Source organism: Oryza sativa, chromosome 11 (assembly GCF_034140825.1).
Source record: "Oryza sativa Japonica Group chromosome 11, ASM3414082v1".
NCBI classification, from domain to species: Eukaryota; Viridiplantae; Streptophyta; class Magnoliopsida; order Poales; family Poaceae; genus Oryza; species Oryza sativa.
In genome coordinates, this window is record NC_089045.1 from 10,216,835 (window position 1) to 10,238,096 (window position 21,262).

Sequence of the window (21,262 nt, forward strand, 5' to 3'; positions counted from 1 at the left end):
CATATTTTGGAAACCCTTTATTAAGGGAATTCGTTTCATTTTTTTGTTCCACCAAAAATATTTCACCTAGTGTACTCACAATGTTTCACTATGTATAGATTTAATATTGCAGTGAACAAAATGTTTCACTATGTATGGATCAAATGCTCCAGTGAACTGAAACATTCTTTTGCAATAAATCACCCACATATTTTAGAATCCCTTTATTAAATGAACTCGTTTCATTTTTTTATTCCATAAAAAAATGTTTCACCTAGTGTACTTATAATATTTCACTATATATGGATCAAATATTGCAGTGAACTGAAACATTCTTTCGCTATTTGCTGAAACATTGTTTTTATATAAGGTGAAACAACGTCCGATTTAAACGATTGAAACATTTTAGATTTATTTAGTGAAACATTTTCGATATACTTGGTGGAACAGCGTGCAACATTTAAAAATAATTCAATAATAAGCTAAAAATAATTTCGTCGGAATATATACATGTGTGGTCTTGTTTTAAAGATTTAATTGCAATGAATTTAATGGTGCAATCGAATCATGATTTGTATAAATAATTTAAGAGAAAAATATAGTTTAAAATGGTTTGCACGCATGCGTTATGCTGACGTCAGCGCCCGATTTTTTCACTCCTTCATCGGACGCCCAATGTTGCTCTTAAAACTTAGTAATGCTGACTATAGGAAAGCCCACCCTCATGCCCTCAGTCCACGAAGGCACAAACACTGAACAGTTTGTTGAGATATGACATGTCATTAATTATTATAAAACAACTACAATTTTGGTTCATGTCAACTTTGAATTGTAAACTCTAACATCGCTAGCTAAAAAAAACAATCATTCATTTTTCTCTATAATTAAGCTCTTCCGACATCATCTTGTCGGGTGACTGCCCATGGATATCGACAGGACAAAAACGCAAGTCACCTTATCTTTGACTTGTGAGCGCAGATATGTTGTAATTTAGAATAGCTCGTGCATGTACTATACTTTTTATAAGAAAAGATGGAAAATTTATTTATTCAACATGTTGATTACACGAATTGATAATGGCCATCTTGGAATGATAGAAAGCGACAGAACAGAACGTCTATAATAAGATGTCAAATGCATTAATCTATTTGTAATTTTATGATGAGTTAGTCGTTATTCTAGTAAATTTCCTGTTATGTTTACGTACTAAAATTGAGACCGAGATCAATCAGTTTTGTTCTTCCTTGTTTATTTGGTGCATACGTCAAATTATATGGGACATATCCTAACCACAAAGCATATCATGTACTCCCTCCATCCAAAAAGAATCAATCTAAAAGGGATGTAACCCCTCCTAAGTTAATGTATGTGGATATAGGGATGTCCACATACATCGTCCTAATAATTTGTTTAGCTCCTGGTTTGGAATGGTATATTCCTGGTTTGGAGATAGAACTGTGCAGTCAGGAATGGTTGTTCAGAATGGTTGGGTCTATGCAACGGGTATGTTGTATAGCGATGGATTAATATTGTTTAATTAAATACTTTACTGTTTTACTAGTTCTGAAGTATTTATTAAATGCCATTTATGCAAATCAGACTATATTATGCCATCCTTTGTTATCCCATGCATTTGCATATTTGTTGCATGGCTTGTTGAGTATGTCATATACTCACCTTGCAATCATTCATCAGAAGAGGAGTTCTATAATGATGCTGAAGGTGTGGAGGATTAGGCGTAGCCCTGGTCATGCTGCTTGTGGGATAGAGTCTCCTGCGCCGTTTATCTTATTTTCCGCTACTTACATCTTTATTGTTTGAGAGAAACTATCTACCTCTGTAATGACCTTATATTCGCTTCGTAATTAGATTAATAATTGTACTCTATTATCAATTTGTTATTGTGTGCCTCGGCTGATTCCTGGACAAAGGTTTTACACACATGTAAGCGTTTGGAGTTTTGGATAGAAATTCCGGGCGTGACATGATTCCACTGTTTAACCCCTCTAAAAACAGTTCAATCTACTATTATCCAGATTTTGACACAAAAACAACAGTCATACTAAAAAATTATATCTCCTAAACCACTTGAGATAAAATTGCGCCCTTTGGTCAGAAGATAGATCCAAACATTATCTACAACTTCCTAGTTATACATTTAGAGCCCAAAACATCGAAATACTGAAGCACTACAAATCTGGCCATATGCAGAACTGCAGCAAACCGAACCGCAACAAACCGAACCACAACTACCCAAACTCATTCTCTATCTTTCCCTAACCACGAATTAAAGCACTAAAGCCATGCTAGAACAACTGATACAACAAGGGGATAAGTCTCACCTAGGGTTTCTTTAGAGAACTTGTGAGGAGACAATAGGGGAGACTTCGGTCTAACCCCTCCCTCTACTCCTCTCCTCCTCCTCGTTCCATTTTTCTACTTCGCTTCTTGATCCAAGCTATGAAGGTGGAGATTTAGGGAGAGCAATTTGTTGTAGAGCGGAGAGATGCGAACACAGGAGGAGGGGAGGAAGGAGGCTACGGCTAGGGAGAGGGGTGGCGGCACTATGAGGGGAGGTGGGATTCGGTTCCCCTCTCTCTAGGTTTTAGGGGAGAACTAATGGGCTGGGTTTATGGGTCTTCTCAGGTTGGCCCACTTCTAAAGATATTTTTCTTTTATTTATTTCTGTTAACATCTTTATTTTAACAAGTCAACCCAAACTAAAAAAACCTAAATATCTTTTAATATACGGGGTATTACACACGCGTACGCCATAAACAATGATCGAGGCAGTTTTGTGATTGAACTATAAATAAGATATAAGATATGTGTTGTGTTCGATTGCTCTTATCGAGTGAACATCTCCGTTTTCCATCCCATATATATTTCAAAGTTGAGTCCGCCACTGAGTCCAACTATTCATACTATTATGGACAACCTACAATAATATTATTGCTGCGAGACCATTATCACAAAAAGCGATCGGTTGAGTTAACAGATAATATATCGTCCACTCCCCATAATAACCTCATTATACAGGACATTGAAATATCTTAACTAATTAAATCCAAATCAAATCCAAATAAAATCATAAAATGTAAGCTTCGGGTTTCAGAAACTTACCGGCCTTGTCGGGGTCGTGCCGGTTCACCGTTGTGCGTGCGCCGCCATGGAATTTTCCCCACCGTCCCTTGCCGGGGATTGGAAGCGTTGGCCTTGTGCCGCCTTTTGGCTTCGCTGTCCCCATCCCTCCCCACCCCACCCGTGGTTGCCGATGAGGTCCGAGCCACACGGCGCTAACCGCCACTTGCGTGACCACCTTGCCGGTCTACCGACACCGTGGCACGACTTGGCACCGTCCTCGGGCACACCCCCAGCCGGCACAAAAGGATGCACTCAGCGCTTGTCGTCGCACGCGTGCTCCACCTCTCCGGACCACCGTCCAGTCACCGCCGTCCATTCTCACAATCGTCGCCGGGGGAGGGGATCGGAAGAGAGAAGGGGAGAAAGTGATGGTTAGGGTTAGGGTTTTCCCCGATCCGAATCTTTAGCAGCGCGGAGGCGATCCGAGCCATCCATCAGATCGGACGGCTCTGATCGCCTCCGTGTCGGGCCGCCTCCATCGCCATGCTGCATCATTGTTGTGCCGCGCACGCTTGATGGGCCACTGGCAGGCCGGTGGGTCCAACACAACGCGCTGAGAGGAGGAGTTTGGGGAAGCTAATTAGACTTCAGTTGCGGTCTGACAAATAAAATGGGCTGAAAATGGCCCGGAGAGAAATGAGGATTTTTATTTAAATAAATACTGAAATGATGTCCCAACAAAATTTCAAAGAGTGTTATTAAATCATGCTTAATTTAGTAAAAATTAAATCCAACCATATTGTCAGAGGGTGAACTCCTCTATTAGGGAATTGTGAGATCCTCCTTTTTTAGTTCGGCCGGGGATAGCGGTTGAGATTCGAGGAACTCTGTGGTGGAAGTGTGAAAAGGAGGGGGTCGGGCCTCTCGAGGAAGATGAGGTAACGGAGGTTTATACAGTTTCGGGCTGCTAAGAAGCGTAATACCCTACTCCTGTGCTTAGCTGATCCTGTAAGAAGTTACAATATCTCCTTGTTGGACTAGAAGGTGTTGATGATGAGGGTGTAACACCCCAGCCCGTTTGAAGCCTATTAGTAGTGTGAGTTTGGCCCATGTGGCCCAGAAGTGAATGTGTAGTGGTGGTTTAGTACCACCTTGGAAGTTTAGGTGGGTGAGGGCCTGCTTATAAGCATTGGTGCTCCAACCATGGTATCCCCGGGTTAACCCTTTTACACGAAGCGAGGACGAAAGTATAAGCGGGATACCATGCGAACGTGGGTCCGCTCAACGTGTAGAGCGGACTAATGCGGATTTTGGAGGCGGGGTGTTACAGTTGGTATCAGAGCATAAACCTCCGTTGTATGATGCATGTGCTTTGGGCCATGGTCTGCACCGGAGGGGGTTCTGGGCCTCTGCCGTGTAAACGGTGAGCTGCTGGGGCGTCAGCCCTTAAGGCAGGCTGAATGTAACACCCCAGCCCGTTTGAAGCCTGTTAGTAGTGTGAGTTTGGCCCATGTGGCCCAGAAGTGGATGTGTAGTGGTAGTTTAGTACCACCTTGGAAGTTTAGGTGGGTGAGGGCCTGCTTATAAGCCTTGGTGCTCCAACCATGGTATCCCCGGGTTAACCCTTTTACACGAAGTGAGGACAAAAGTGTAAGCGGGATACCATGAGAACGTGGGTCCGCTCAACGTGTAGAGCAGACTAATGCGGATTTTGGAGGCGGGGTGTACGCTCTACACAAAAAGGCTCATCCTCTCCCTCAGTAGGCCTGGACCTCCTTTTATACCTCAAGGGGTTACCACATGGGCCCAAAAACCTAACTTAGGGGAGAAGGATTACATTCTTTGTATTAAACGCATGTCTTGTTCCTTGACTTGGAAAGCAATACGAATATTGCGCTGGTCATGGGGCCCATCAAATCTTGCCGCTTGACACGGGGGACGCCCCTATCAATCGCCATTTATGGGGTGAAGACTTCCGGGTTCCCATTCATACTGCTCGTCATCGTTGTGCTTGGTGGTTACAAACGTGTAACAGTGAAGGACCCACCAGCCTGAGATTCTCATTTTTACCGGGAAACGGAACCCCTGCCCTAATCAGGGCAGACGAGCCAACTCCGGTTGTGATGGGAGGCTAAGACCTCTCATCATCATGACCGATGGGACAGGGCAAGACACACGCCGCCTGGCATGCGCGGTAGTGCGTCTGACACCCCTTGTCTCGTCAGTCAATCAACCGATCACAGACCAGATGGATACGCAGTACACCGCATTAAATGAGGCATGGCACGCCCGCTCAAGCCACCATAAATACGGGTAAGTGGACGCACGGAGGCGGCCACTTAACCCACCACACGTGGCAACCCACGGAGGGGGTCGGGTTCATGGGAGGGGGCAGCCGCCGCCTAGCCCCGGGCCCGACCGCCCTCAGGAGAGGGCCACGTGGCGATGGGGGCAGCCTACTCCATCTAGTCTTGGTACCCCCGGGCCCATATCACCGACACATATCATTTTATTTCTCACACTTACTTTACTTATAAATTAATTTAATTATACACATACCTACTTAAAAATACCTAAATATTCCAGGAAATTGATATTTCAATTAATTATTGTTGACGTAAAACACGAGGCCTAGGAGATTTGCTTAACTCCAGTGCAGGCCCAAAACTCGCCTTCGGGTATGCTAGCGTACCAGTTGATTTGATCCTGCAATCAACAAGAAACAGAAACAAAGAAACCGCATTTAAACCTATAAATGATAGCCGATCGGCTAAGTGCCAATGACATATCATTTATATTTGAGTCTAGTTGGATCTTTTCACTGCTCCTTTTTTTTTTCTTTTTTTTTTGCAGCTGGCCGGCAGGGGGTCGCCTGCCGTGCCCCAAAGTAGGGGATCTTTTCACTGCCTTTTTTTTTTGCAGCTGAAACGGTAGGGCGGATACACGCCCTACCGCTGCCCATTGCAGTCGGGGTGGGTGTCCCTGGGGTGGCGATGGAATAGAATCAAATCGAGCTAATAAACAGGTGGTGTTGTCTCAGAATGGGCGATATGGTACAAAAACTCATAACCGGATGGATTCAGTCGGAGCCAAAGAACAGCGCGCAGAGCGACCTAGGAGGAGTAGAGGTGCGTGGCATACCTGCTCTCCACCCCACGTCGAGGGCGCCGTCGATCTGGCCGTCCGGCCCTCGCCGTCGCCGTCGCCGTCGCCGATGCCGGCCGGATCCAGATTCTCCGGCAGCAGAGAGGGCGCATCCCCAGCTGGCTGCTCGCCACCGGTCTTGGGGAGGGTGGAGAGAGGTCGGGAGCGAGCGAGAAGCCGAGAAGGGGAGGAGGAGGATTACCCATCATCGACTCAGGCATATGCAGGATGCTGGGCCATGACCTAAGGACGATGAGTCCATCCTTCTGACGACGCACGTGGGGCTCGAGCCGAAGCTTTCCCAGGCCCAGTTTGCTACTGGGCTGATTTATCTTGTTTCGTTTTTTAGTTTCATTCGCGTCCTTAAACCACAAACCCTCCGTTCAAAAATATAAGTCACAACTATCTATTATCATCTTCTAATTTGGACCACTCTAATAAATATAATGCATGTATCCAATAGAATTAGAGATCTTGAGGGTGGAGGATTTAGAAAAGTAATAATTTAATGGAGAAGAGGTTCTAATTAATTGTATATATGCATGCATGCCTTATATTATAGAACATCCAAAAAAAATGGTTGTGCCTTATATTATGGAACAGATGGAGTATATAGTATCCGTCAACTATCAAAATCAGTGGAAATCGAGTATCATAGTTGTGTGAATGACGGTTTCGACTGATTTTGGTGCCTACCTAAAATACCCTTATGGACATATAAGGTTAACAGTTGATTTATATCATTAGAAGTTTAAAAAAAATATGAAAACTTTTATGTGGCCTCCTGTAAGTATAAAAGTTTGTATATAAGTTTTTTTCATTTCTATTTTTTAAAAATATAACTTATTTGTTATATACTATATAAAATATTTTTTGTGTTGTTGTTTTTAATATAAATTATCTTTCATATGCAACATAAGATTTTTTCTCTTATATTTTGTGTAAGCTATTTCTCTATGATATACCACACAAAAATATTTTTAAAAAAATATATAAAAAAATTGAAACTTATGTACATACTTCTCTGTTGTGTAAGGAGGGCATATAAAAAATTTCATATTTTCTGAAACTTTCTAATGAGATAAATTAATTGTTAACCATGTATATCTCTAAGGTATTTTGGGTATTTTTTAAAAAGAGGCCTATCACAATTGATAGAGTCATCAGTACATAGTAGAAAGAGATAATGTCATTGGCAAATCGTTAAACTGGGATAAATTCAATGGTATAAAATATATTCTCTCAACTTTATATACACATATAAAAAGGTTATACGTATGTATGTAAATTATATACATACGTACATATAATACAAATTTTTTATATGTATATACTTTTGATGTATAAAAACCATATACACGTATACAAAGTTTGTATCTAATTTAAACTTTCAAATCTTTCAACTCGAAAATTTTAAAAAAATAATTATGTATAGATTTTAAAACTTTAGATTCTAACTTTTAACTCTCAAATTTAAGTTGAAAACTTCCAAGTCACCTATTTATTTCATTCCTGGTTAAGGACGTAGGATTGCAACGTCGATGCGACACTAAACATGTCATAGGTGCGTCTCCTTTTGCTACCTACTACCGTCTAAATCCATGTACAAAAGCTGCTTCAGCAACTATGATCAGTAGAGCTAATTAATTACCATGGCGCCGTCTTCGTTGCTGCTCTGCTGGAGCATCCTCTGCCTCGCCGTGGCCGGCGGCGGCGGCGGCGGCGCTGCCACCTCTGCCGATCCGCTGCGCTTGCCGTGCCTCGACAACCCGCCGGAGCTGACGGCCGACGGCGACAGTGAGGCCGGCGTGGTCATCGACGACCTGGCAGGCTTCCCGGCGTATGTCACCGGCGACGTCCACTCCGGCCGGGCCATCATCGTGGCCTCCGACATCTATGGTTAGTAGTGATTATCAACTGATTATCGAGTGATCAGCTGTTAATTGTCGCTGTTAATTTGGTTTCTTCAGGATTCGAAGCACCATTGCTGAGGTACAGTATTCGTCAATTTCTTTAACCTCCTCCTCCTCTCTTCGTCGTCGTTGTCTGTCATCTTGCTCCGCAATTTTCTTCATTTGCTCCACAAATTTAGTGAAAGAAATTAACACCTGAACAACTCTAGAAAGAGACTGAATTTGAGGGAAAATAAACAGAGCAAACATGACAAATAATTGTATGACTTAAAAGGTGATATTGTCATTTTTACTGAATTATCCCTATCTTTCTGCAGTGACATGCGTGAATAATAGTTCTCATCACCCATAAGGCCATCATCAGGGTTTCAATAAATAATATTAGACAATGCTCATCTTTCATTTCAAATAGTTTAATTTCCTGATCATTTTGGGACTAATCATGGTTTTAAACTATTCGTCCCTCCCTTCATATTATAGGCCACTTTGGGTTTGACCTAAGTCAAATATCATTAAGTTTGATAAGTTTATAAAAAATGTAGAAACATCTACAACATCAAATTAATTTCATTCAACAACCATCGTTCAATATATTAATTTTTCTATAAATTTGGTCGAACTTAAAGAGGTTTGATCTATAACAAACCTAAAATAATTTATAATTTAAAGAGGTGATATACTCATTTTGCAATTTTTCCATATTCTATCCTCCCGCTAATGATATAAATATGTCAAGCGGGTTTATATATATATATGTATATATATAATTTTAATGGAAAATTTCATGTTCACACAAACTTTAAGTCCACACATCGTGCATATATATAAGTGACAAATACAGTGGAAATTATTGAAAATACTGTACATGCCAATAATATTATACCTATGTGTAAAGTCTATGCATTATACTGAAATAAATAAAAATTCTGACAGTTTTACAAGTAAAAAGCCATTAGATTTTGTACTTAGGACAAACGTAGTCGGAACTCTTTTTTTTGGGCAAAAAATGTGTAAAGTCTATGCATTATACTGAAATAAATAAAAATTCTGACAGTTTTACAAGTAAAAAACCGTCAGATTTTGTCCTTAGGACAAACGAAGTCGGAACTTTTTTTTTGGGGCAAAAAATATGTAAAGTCTATGCATTATAATGAAATAAATAAAAATTCTGACAGTTTTATAAGTAAAAAGCCATCAGATTTTATCCGATTTTATCCTTAGGACAAACGTATTCGGAACTCAATGAAGGGTTGACAATGATCCAATTTCAGTGTTCCAGTTTCTGTAGAAATATCTTGAATTCCAACAATACAACGACAAACCCGTGATTTCTTCATGTGGATTTTACTGAAATCTATGTTTTACGTTCCAGTTTTAAGTGCTTCCTTGAGCTTCAAATAGTACGACATCCCAGCTAAATTTATCTCATACAAATTCTACTTTTATTCCCATTCTAGATTCCAAAAACAATTTACAAGCTGATGTGTGGTTACTGATGCTGACAATTACAGGGACAATGCCGACAAAGTTGGTGAAGCTGGGTATTACGTTGTGGTACCTGATTTCTTCCATGGACAACCTTACAATGGAGACCCAAGTATAAACGTTACAAAATGGATCACACTTCACTCTCCGGTAATTTGTTTCACCGTTTACATAGGGGGTGTTTAGATCCTAGGGATATTTTTTAGCCCACCCCTTTTAGCCCCAAAATAGCTCAAGGGGATCCAAACAGGAGGAAGTTTACATCTTGTAGACACGTGGTGTGACTGTTGTTTCTTTTTTCCCCCTATTCATAACTATTTAGGGCTATGGTCTTGTAATTTTTTAATGCTATATCAATATGAAATCTTACATGGTTCGTTTCAAAACGCCAAGTAATAATGATCATAGTTGCATAAAAAAAACCTTTTCCATATGGTGCTTATTGTGGAGTCAATTAATGGATATTGATCAGTATATTCAATTTGAATTTCAGGTAAAAGCAGCTGAAGATGCTAAATCAATCTTTGCTGCTCTAAAAAGGGAAGGCAAATCTGTTATTGGAATTGGAGGTTATTGTTGGGGTGGTAAGCGAAACTAACCAGCGAAAGAAAAATGTCTTTACATATCATACACCAGTACATTAGGATTACACTCTAAATTTTTTTTGCAAATTCCTAGTTAGATTCCACAGCTAGATTTAGATCATATTATAGTCTCAGCACAAGTTCAACTGACAGCGAAGTTTGCTGTGGAGGTGGCCAAAACCAATGAAGTTGAAGCGATTGTCATCTCTCATCCTTCAGAGGTGATTGCTGATGATATGAAAGGTGAATTTAACTTGTTTTGATTTGATGCTTAATTGGTTGCACTACATATACACGAATTATCTAGTCATTTTATGTAAGTTGTATCCAAGTAGCCTTTGTTTTGTTACTTAGTTCACATTGAACACAGGTGTCAAATGCCCCATTGAAATCCTTGGAGGTCAGAATGACCATATAACACCACCAAGTTTGGTGGACCAGTTTGTGAATGTGTTGCGTCAAACAACTGAGGTGAGTTGCTGTTGTGTTTCATTGGCACCTGATGCCAAATGATCTTAAATTTTGTAAAAAAAAATACATATTAGAAAGCACAAGAATAACTGAAACAGAGTTTATTCAACCCCCCCCCCCCCAAAAAAAAAAACTGAAACGGTAAACAGACAAGATATAAATCTACCAGAAATGATGAGATATTAAAAGATCATGCTGGCTCTAATTGGTAGTCAACATTTGGAAAGTTGTTTTTGAGAAGAACATTTGGGAAATTTACAATAACTAAAGTCTGAACACTAGTACATTATTGCAATTAAAGTTCCATACATGTACATGGCCATAAATTCGGAAAATATCCTATATCTTCTTGACTTGTTCTATATTTGCAAGAAGACCCTAATTTTTTCTTCAACACAACCACTCAATGATGTTTAAGAAAAGATGCAAATTACAAAGTGCCTCTAATGGACTGCATCTTTGTTGCAGGTTGATTACTTTGTCAGGATCTTTCCAGACGTGTCTCATGGCTTTGCTTGCAGATATAACGCCAGCAACCAGTTTGCTGTCAAAACTGCTCAACAGGCTCTTGCCTTAATGCTTGACTGGTTTGAGAAATACTTGAAATGACAATATAGATTATTCTATTAAAAAAATGACAATATAGATAGTCATTTGTGAAAATACAGAAAATTGCACTTATTCATTTTCATCTAAATAAATTGCCGGTGTCCATGTATAAGTATAACCAGCCATGTCAATGTGATTAATTGGCTATGATTTTCTCTGAATTGAGCTTGTCGATGTATTAACTGCTGAATTGATTTATGAAACTTTCCGATTCCTTCCCCTGGAAATCTCTCAGCGGTGGGAATTCAACCCAACGCACATGCATGTATTCTCAAGTTCAAAGTTAAAACTAATCTTCAAATTTGAACGTTGGAACAAATGCAAACTGAAAGAGAGGACTTCTGCAATTGGAGCTTAGAAAGTTGGAAGTCCCACAGCAGTGGAGCTTAGAAAAATTGGAGGGGGCTTCTATTTCAGTTTGTTACAACAATAGCGTAGAAAATTATCACAAAACTGTAACTTTTATGTGATATACTGCTACATGACATGTAGGTAACAACTGTAGCAGCATATCACGTAAAAGTTAATAGTTTTGTGATAATTTCTCACGCTATTATTGCAGCAAACTGAAATAGATCACTAATATTGTAGTAAACTGATAATTTTATCATTATAGTTACAGTTTTCTGAAATTTACTTTAAAAAAAATAGAACAAGCCTTTTTTTTCCCGGTGATTAAAAAACATGCTTGATGTTTATCAGTTTCTTTTGATATCAAAACATTAACTTTTAGAGATTGTCATGGTTCAAGGTAAACTATGGTATCCTTTGCTAATTCAACACTGGTATTAACCATTTTCTCACTGAGAATTTGTCTCTGTAACGCATGAATTCAATTCATTTTTCAATTGAGCACCATCACCAAAATTATTAAGAGAAAATTCGATCCATAGCACAGGAAACAAAGTGGTAAAAAAATAGCACAAAAAGTTTCCACTTTCGATCCATAGCATAGGCCACCGATTTTTCTTCGCCACGTAGCACTTCCGTCGCATTTTGAAGTAACGGCATTAGATCGGAGTAGAGAAAATTTTCGTCGGACACATTTGCCCTTCGCTCCCCACATTCCCCACCAGGTCTCCTCTTCCACTCCCTCGTGGACGGCGGCGCGGCAACCATCGGCGTGCCGGGCGACCGCCTCGTCTCCCCGACTGCCCGAGCGTGGATGGATGTGGGCCGCTGTACGCCGCCGCCGACGACGATGATGGCCGACGAGCACTTCTTCCCCGCTGCGCGACTACTTCTCCTCCTTCACCTCCTCGTCCAGCGCCGGCACAGGTGCGGGCGCATTGCTGCCCGCTGTGGCGGCGAACGCGACGATGACAATGATGCCGCCATGGGCGGTGGCGGCTGAACAGATGGTGATGATGGTGCCGGCGGCAGCGGAGTCCATGGCGCACTTCGACTCCGCGCTCAGCTCGCTCGTGTCGTCTCCACAGGGCAGCGGTGATGAGATGGCGGCCATCGGGAGCATCTGCAACCATGGCGGCGCCAGCGCCAACAAATTAATCAACTAATTAATTAAATCCTAATTAGCTTTTTGCAAGTGCACTAATTCGTGCGGCTCAGCTTCGCCGAGAACTCGAGAATGAAGCAGCCGTCGAGGAGCAGCATCTCCGCGAAGCCGTCGCCGTCGTCGTTCAAGATGGCCGTGCTCTCGCTGTAGCAGCAGCGAGCACGCTGCTCGACGGCCCGAACCACGTCCACGAAGTCGGAGAGCGGGACGGTGGGTGCAGCTCGCTGGAGGAAGCGCCACTTGTGCTGCTCCATGGCATGGTGCTCGTCCCGACCACGGTGGTAGAGCCTGATGGCCACCAGCCGGGGCTCGTACAGCTTCCTACAACTACTGTTGTCGTCGCGACGGGAGCCGACAGAGACACGGAATGGCACGTGGCTGGGGACGGGGATGGCGGCGGCGGGGATGGGGACGGGGATCGTCGCCGCGTCGCAGTTTGGCGATGGCGCCGTCATCGTGGGCACCGGTCCGAGAGGACGAGATGACACAGGAAGACGAAGGGCAAATGGGTCCAACAAAATTTTTCTATACTTCAATCTAATGCTGTTAACTCTAAACCTGACGGAAGTGCTATAGAGCGAAGAAAAACCGGTGGCCTGTGCTTCTAGTCGAAAGCGAAAAATTTTTGTGCTATTTTTTGGTACTGTTTTTTTTCCTATGCTATCGATCGAATTTTCTCAATTATTAAATGGTCTAAAATTTTTGGGCGATAAGAAAATAATATTACATTTGGTTAGTCATTGTTTATGATATTATTTTCTTTGTTGTTTTCCCCAATATTGATGTGATTTCAACACATATGATTCGATACCTCCCATTTTGTATGAAGCGAGCGTGACGAGATAACAATTCACATGAGGCAATGTCACGTTTCACTGGAATACTACATGTGTAATAAGGTGTCACAGTTTTAAGTGGGTAGGTTTTCATGTTGCAACGCACGAGCATTTTACAGTAAGACATAAACTTACAAATGGCTACCTTTTTGCATCTGCTTTTTTATCATCCTCGCTTTCCGATTATTCTTCATCGCTAAACTCAACTTCCTTTGAAAGCTTGTAGCATTTGACACACAAGTTTGCACTTGTAGTTCTTCCTTTAATTTTATCTTCAAATTAAGATAAGTCGTTGTTATCCTTGTTGTCTTTCTCATCCTCCTCGAAATATTTCTTGAGCTTGGGACACGTAGAATTGATGCGAATGTGGTTCAACTCACTATATTCCAAACATTAAATTGGACCACCTTGAAACGACAACGACAAATAATTCGAAAGGACAATAACATATAATTCTAAACGACAATGACAAATAGTTAGGGAGTACTCCCTCCGTTCCATATTACAGTCATTTAATTATATTTTTTAGTCAAAATTCTTCAGGGTTTGAGCAAGTTTATAGAAAAAATAGCAACATCTACAATACTAAATTTATTTTATTAAATTTGACATTGAACATATTTTAATATGTTCGTTACTATATTTTTCTATAAAATCGAACAAATTTAAAGAAATTTAACTAAGAAAAAAAAACCAAACAAATTATAATATGAGACGGAGTGAGTACGTCCTACAAAGTGTGGTAGTTTCACTCTGTTTATTTTTTCCAAGAAAAAAAGGGGGGCAGGATTGCAGCGTTCATCTGACTCTACCGGTTAAATCCATGTTACAAAAGCCCAAGCATCGTCTCTCACCCATCAGTATGCAAATTAACCATATGGCAACTGCTTCGTTGAGCCTCCTCCTCTGCCTCGCCGCGGCGGCCGGCGCCGCCGCCGCGGCTGTTCCGCCGCGCTTGCAGTGCTTTGAGCACCCGCCGGACATGAAGGCCGGCGGCGGCGAGGCCGGCGTGGTCGTCCACGACCTGGCGGGCTACGAGGCCTACGTCACCGGCGCCGCCCACTCCGGCCGGGCCATCGTCCTCGCCTCCGACGTCTACGGTTAGTACGCATATGATTGCCTGAGCTAGCTAGCTAACTGATCAGTGATCACTACTGCCATTTGTTCATTCCTTGGTGATTATGGACTGATGATGAACTGCTAATTTCATTGCTTGCTGCTGCATGCGTGATTGTTAATTTGGTTTAACTCCTCAGGTTTCCAAGCGCCGTTACTGAGGTAAATTTTCTTTGTCATCCTCCTCTTTTCTAGTTTTCTTTTCTAGCACAAATCATATTACTTTTTTGATTAAAATATAATCGTGTAAGATATTACTGTAAAAATTTAATTATAACAAATATAATGGTATGATCAAATCGTTTATATGGTAAATAATTTAGGAAAAAATAGTTTGAAGATACGAGAAGGAGGCTAAAATAAAATATATGGGAATGAGATATAAAGTGTGTAGCTTTGCATGCGTATGGGTAGACTCCTCTTTGCACTAGCCAAAAATGCAACAGTGTAGTAGGGGAGAGCACCTACTTTTTCACCATAAAATCGGGTGTCCGATTTGTAGCCATGTCACAATCGCATGGAAAGAAAATTGACACATGAACTGCTATGGAAAGAGACTGATTTAATTTCTACATAGAAAATAATGGCGTGGAAAAATGTTCATTTTATATGGTAAACTGTTTTTATTTCAATTAAATGGAAGATGCACCAACGCTTGCCCAAGTTTCTCATTCCAATTAAATTCTTTTTGACAAATCCTACTTTTTTTTCATGTACAAGTCAGAAGCAAACACACTCACGCACATACAAACACACACCTATGTTGGTGAGTCCTATGAGTTTCTCCAACATACTATCCAAATTATATAAATTAGACTCTTCAAACACTCATATAGCTAACTCTTCATCTGATTTGTCAAATCAGATTCATTACTTACTTCAACATCCTCTACGTCTGTGACAGTAGGTCCCACATGTTGACCTTCCCACCCTTTTTCACCCATCCTCTCTATTCTTCTCTTCTTCTTCTCTCTCCACTCCCTCCACACCGCTGTCTCTCCCCCTTTCTCCACGCTGCCGCCACTTCCTCGGCCCGGAGCAGTAGCTGCAGAGCCGGGAGGAGCTGGGAGCCTGGGAGCAGCTGCTGGCGATGGCGGAGAGGACGAAGGGGAGGGGAAGGGTGCCTCTAGATGGCCACCCTCCGTGTAGCCGCCGCGACATTCCCTGGTGCATCAGCTACTCGTCCCTTCCTCCACGTCGCCGCTCCGTGGGGTGACACGTGACGGAGGGAGGGTGGGATGTTGATGGCGATGAGGGCATAAAGCAACGGTGACAAGGATGAACGGAGGCGGAGACGGTGCGGGGGAGGAAGCAGTGGAGGCCACGGGTGCGGATGCCGCGAAGCAACTGCTAGTCCGCTACCATGGCCACAATGGCACGGGTCCAGCTGGCAGAGGGATGAAGGAGCGATGGAGGAGGGCGCTAGTCTAGGCGGTGATGGGGTCGGGGTCGGTGGTGGTCTCAAGGGGCAGCGGCAGATGGTGGTGGTGGTGGTCATCACCCGCAGCAGTAGGAATCGGCGTGGGGCGGGGCAGGGTGGCAGTGGGAACCGGTAGGGACGGTGCTTGGAAGAAGTCCGGTGAGGCGGCAGACCTAGTGCGCGGCTACGACCTCTTCGGCACGCATGCAGTCAGTGGTTGGTAGGGTACTCGGCCACGGCCACAGTCGGCTCCCAGGACGACAATGTTGCTATGGTTGATGGAGGTAGAGAGAGAACGTGGGAGGAGGAAAATAGACGATAGCATTGAGTGGCCATATTTGGCCAGCTAGATGGCTTGGCCATATAGACGGAAAGTCTGTTGGAGCACTATTTTTTTTTTTTTGCTATGTTGGCTAAAATTTAGCTTAGAGAGTTGAATGGAGAGTCTCTTGGAGATGCTGTAAGGCTGAATTCGGTGTTGAAGGTTAGGAACCCTTCACCTCCAGCATATAAAATGGAGTGGCAAATTAGCATATAATTAATTAAGTATTAGGTAAAAAAACTTAAAAAATTTATTAATATGATTTTAAAGTAACTTTTCATGTAATTTTCTTTTGAAAAAAACAAATCATTTGACAGTTTGGACAGTATGCGCATGGAAAACGAGGGATTAGCAATTGGGAAAATGTTGTTCTGAACACACCTTAAGTCCCTAACACATGTATGTGTGTGTGTGTTTTTGCTCTTATATGTTTTCTCTATAACTTCGGAAAACAGAACACATTTGCGTGATAATAATGATGCTGACAATTACAGGCAAATAGCTGATAAAGTTGGTGATGCCGGATATTACGTCGTGGTACCTGATTTGTTTCATGGAGATCCAGCAACCACAACTGTGAACTTTACCGAATGGCTCGAGTCTCACTCTCCGGTACAATTCGTCTCGATCACCATCTTAAGCCGTCGTTTGGATAGGCCAAAATTTCAAAGTCATACCCCATACACATGGATGGGGCAACTGGTCCACTGAAACGAGGCTGAAGTGATTTGTTCTTACAGTACTTATGCTCCGAGAAATACTTCCTTCATCCCATAAAAAATCAATCTAGAACCGGATATGACATATCCTAGTACTATGTTTAGATTCGTAGTATTGAGATGTGTCAAATCCGATCCTAGGTTGGTTTTTTATGGGACGGAGGGAGTAGGCCCCGCTTGATTCAGCTTAGGATTATTATAATCTGAATTATTAGGAGTAAGCTGAAACAAATAAGTAGATTATTATAATCTATAAACCAGATTATTATAACCTAATAATCTCCTTTGGAGGAGCTTTTTCTAGATTATTGAGTAGCTAAAGACTCACTACCCTTAGATGCCTCCAATAATCTAGAGAAACAAACAACTCACAGCTTATTCTTTGTCAGCTTATTATAATCTGGCTTATAGTAATCTGATTTAATAATCTAGATCACAATAATCTTAAGCTGAAACAAATAGGGCCTCGTTTTGGAACACGTGCTGTCAATACGAGCTAATTTTGATCATTAAAAAATAAAACCTTTTAAAGTTTAGATTTTGGGGTATGTGAAAAATGATTTATTCAAGTTTGTTGTGACGAAGGAGTGATTTGATCTTAGTTGCTAAGGAGTGATTTGATCTTAGTTGAATAAATACAAATGATTTACCTACTAAGGAGTGATTTGATCTTAGTTGCATAACAAAACCTTCAGTCCTTGACCTGTCTGAGATGCTTATGGAGGGTAAGGGATGGTTTCTGTAGGAAGCTGAGGGTTTCCCCCTCTGTTTTTTAGAAAATTAAGATGCATATCAATGAGTCAAAAGGTTGAAATTGAGTCAACAAGTAGATATTGATGAGCATATTCAATTTTTTTTTGCGAGGGATGAGCATATTCAATTGACCATGCATGGCAGGTGAAAGAAGCTGAAAAAGCTAAATCAATCTTTGCTTTTCTAAGAAACGAAGGGAAATCACTTGTTGGAGTTGGAGGATATTGTTGGGGTGGTGAGTCATATTGATCAAACAAAAGAAAATGTATTTATGTGTTTATATCTACATATATTCTTGAAACTTCCTCAATTGCTATCCACATTATACTATGTTTGATAGAAATTAAAGTCTCTAAAAACATGTTTATCTGGCAGGAAAGTTTGCTGTGGAGGTAGCGAAAACCAATGAGGTAGAAGCGGTTGTCATCTCTCATCCTTACGCAGTGACTGCTGATGATATGAAAGGTGAAGTTGATCTTTTTGGCGCTATGCAATATTTATCATTTGATCTAATCTGTATTATTTACTCATATTAATTATTCCCGTTGATAAACAGAGGTTAAATGGCCCATCGAGATCCTTGGAGGCCAGAATGACACAGTTACACCACCAAGATTAGTCTACCAGTATGTGCATGCCTTGCGTCAAAGAAACGATGTGAGTTCTTGTTTGATTTCGTCCAGCATGTTTTTGTCTCGTTACCTTTTTTTCTCGGATAAAATCTTCATTTTCCACTAAAAGTTGACACGATTTCTAATTTGTCCCTCATCCTCTCAATCACATATAGGTTAAATCCACGTGTTGATGACTCATCGTGAATAAATAAGGGATTTTTTTAATAAATCGGCACATGCGGCAAATTTTATTAAATAGAGAAAGAAAAAAAAACTTATGTGTGTTCTAATAAAGGATTGAAAGCTCTGAATAACTGAAACTGAAATATTTGGCAGGTTAACAAGTCCATCAATGTTCAAGGCACTTGTAAATCAATTAAAAAAAACTGTGGCTTTGACCCAATTTATTCTTCTAGCATATAATACAGAGTAACACCATGATATTTTTGTTGTTGCAGATTGATTTCTACGCCAAGATTTTTCCAGGAGTTTCCCATGGATTTGCCGGTCGATATAACACCAGCGACCCGTTTGCTCTCGAAACCGGGAAACAAGCTCTCGCCTTAATGCTGGACTGGTTTCAGAAACACTTGAAGTGATGAAACTTAATAAATACATGAAAGAACATGCGACTGTTTATTCAGAATAAATTACCGGTGTCCGTGTACAAATTTGCATGAACAGCCATGTATGCAGGCTGAATACAATGAGTGTCTGCAATCTGAATTTGGTTGCTAATTTCTACCCTCTCAATGCCTGCTGGGCTTTGCTATTTTTTCAATAATGGAACAAAAAATTTTGGCCTTTACTTAAAAAGCTATAACCACTTATTAAAAAAATTCACTCAATAATGAGTACTATCACTTTCTTCTCTTAATTTCACCCGATACGCTACAACATAGTAGACTAAATTGATAGCTAGATTTACCACCAGTTACACAAGTCAACACGTTCAATTCCTTCACCATGTTCAATTCCTTCATCATGACTAGTACACGCCTACACGGTTACTGTTGCACTATAGTCTATTAACCTATGATTTATTTATTATTATATATTATATTATTATTCATTATTTATTATATTATATCAAATCCGATGATCCATATAATCATCTAATCCAACGCCCATGGTTTACAAAGCCAATGAAAGCCGATCGATTTTCGCGGTTTTTCGACGTTTTGACAAGGCTCGGTTTGATTGGGATTTCGAATGCTTTCAGACAAATTCAAATATCATACAGTAAATTTGGTCAAAATTAAAATTCGGTACTAGTACAAAACTTGTCGAAAACCGTGCTGGAATGTATAAACCCTGCCAACGCCCCTCGTATCGCCACGTTCCCCCTCCTCTCTCACCTCTCGCCCCTATCCCCTCCTCTCTCAGATCGCCCGCACACCCGCAAATCGCGCCGCCGCCCCTCCCCTCTCTCCTCTCTCTCTCGCACACCCGCAAGGCCGCAAATCACGCCGCCGGCGACCCCTCACCCCGACCGCAGTTCGCCGCCGCCCAGCTGCTATCGCGCCGCCCCGTATCAGAAAATTCAGGGGCGGCAGAACCGGAGTTTGAATCGCCGTCCAACCCCCCCGCCGTGCTCCCCCCCCTGCACGTGGCGCGCTCCTCCAGCCCGAAAATACTGTGGCTCCTGAGAAGGTACCATTGTGGCATTGCTCCCGTAGTGCTCGATGATATGCCTTTAGGGTGTTTTTTTTTTTTGGGGGGGGGGGCAAAAAAGTTGAGGCGAAAATTCAGTTCACCCTAGACAATCATGCAGTTGAATGAGTTCTGATTTCATCGTCATGTTATTCCGTACGAAACCTATTGATGTTTGTGCAATTTTTCATGATATTCATTGCAGCTGATGAATGCCTCATTGTTTTTAGAGCTAATTTCTTAATATTCTGTTGATTTATCTTTTTCCCTTTAGTTTCTGCATGGATTGCCATCGAAACCTTGTAGTAATATACCTTTGTACATATTGATCTTCCATATGCATTGGTTTGTTGAGTATAAACACTCTAATCTAGATGAATATGTTTCCTGACAATTGTTAAAACTATTCACTAAAATGGTCAAACAGAAGAATTCCACTGTCACACTGCACTTTCAAAAGTTTTTACTCATACTGGATTTGATTCTCTTTGTGTTCCTTCAGTATTTTGCAAGATTGGCGACGCCAACCGCGCCACGACCTCCCCAAATCACGCAGCCATCGCTCTCCTCCCACATCGCCGCCCCCTACGCCGCTCAGGATCTCCCCCGTCGTCGCCACGCACAACCACCTGAGCTGCTCCCTCCGAAATAGCTATACCCTGCGCCTCCCCTCTCTTTCCATCAATCACCCACTGAAGATCTTCTGCCAACAAAGTGCTGCCGTCTGCCGCTATCTTTCACCAACACCAGATCTGGTAAGATCCTCGAATTGTGTTATTTCCGGGTTTCTACCCACCAGTTTCGCAAACACAGTCCTTTCATGCTCTGACATCTTACGCACTGGACGATCATCATCGGAGTCGGAAGCGGACTCATCCAATTCATCCTCTGTATCATACTCCAACCAGCCTGGGTTCAATCCACTGCGTATCATAGCCTCCTCACACTCCTCTCGGGTATAGAATTTCAGCCTAGCCAACTCCCTTAGGCCCATACTTACATTCTTAGCATTCGCTTCTTCCTCAGGCAACTCCACATCATCTC

The 21,262-nt window shown here is 41.7% G+C and overlaps 2 protein-coding genes across 2 annotated transcripts; both read left to right on the plus strand.

Moving 5' to 3' along the window:
- The first annotated feature begins 7,749 nt into the window (after nt 1-7,749).
- On the plus strand, nt 7,750-11,488 carry LOC4350269 (endo-1,3;1,4-beta-D-glucanase). Its single transcript, XM_015760258.3, has 7 exons — nt 7,750-8,106; nt 8,178-8,199; nt 9,632-9,755; nt 10,099-10,189; nt 10,343-10,432; nt 10,560-10,660; nt 11,129-11,488. Exons 1-7 carry the CDS (start codon nt 7,860-7,862, stop codon nt 11,267-11,269), a joined length of 816 nt encoding a protein of 271 aa, XP_015615744.1. The 5' UTR covers nt 7,750-7,859; the 3' UTR covers nt 11,270-11,488.
- Nucleotides 11,489-14,370: 2,882 nt separating this feature from the next.
- Nucleotides 14,371-19,303, plus strand: LOC4350270 (endo-1,3;1,4-beta-D-glucanase). The gene is made up of 7 exons (XM_015760013.3): nt 14,371-14,721; nt 14,878-14,899; nt 16,974-17,091; nt 18,096-18,186; nt 18,327-18,416; nt 18,508-18,608; nt 19,024-19,303. Exons 1-7 carry the CDS (start codon nt 14,445-14,447, stop codon nt 19,162-19,164), a joined length of 840 nt encoding a protein of 279 aa, XP_015615499.1. The 5' UTR covers nt 14,371-14,444; the 3' UTR covers nt 19,165-19,303.
- Nucleotides 19,304-21,262: the final 1,959 nt, after the last annotated feature.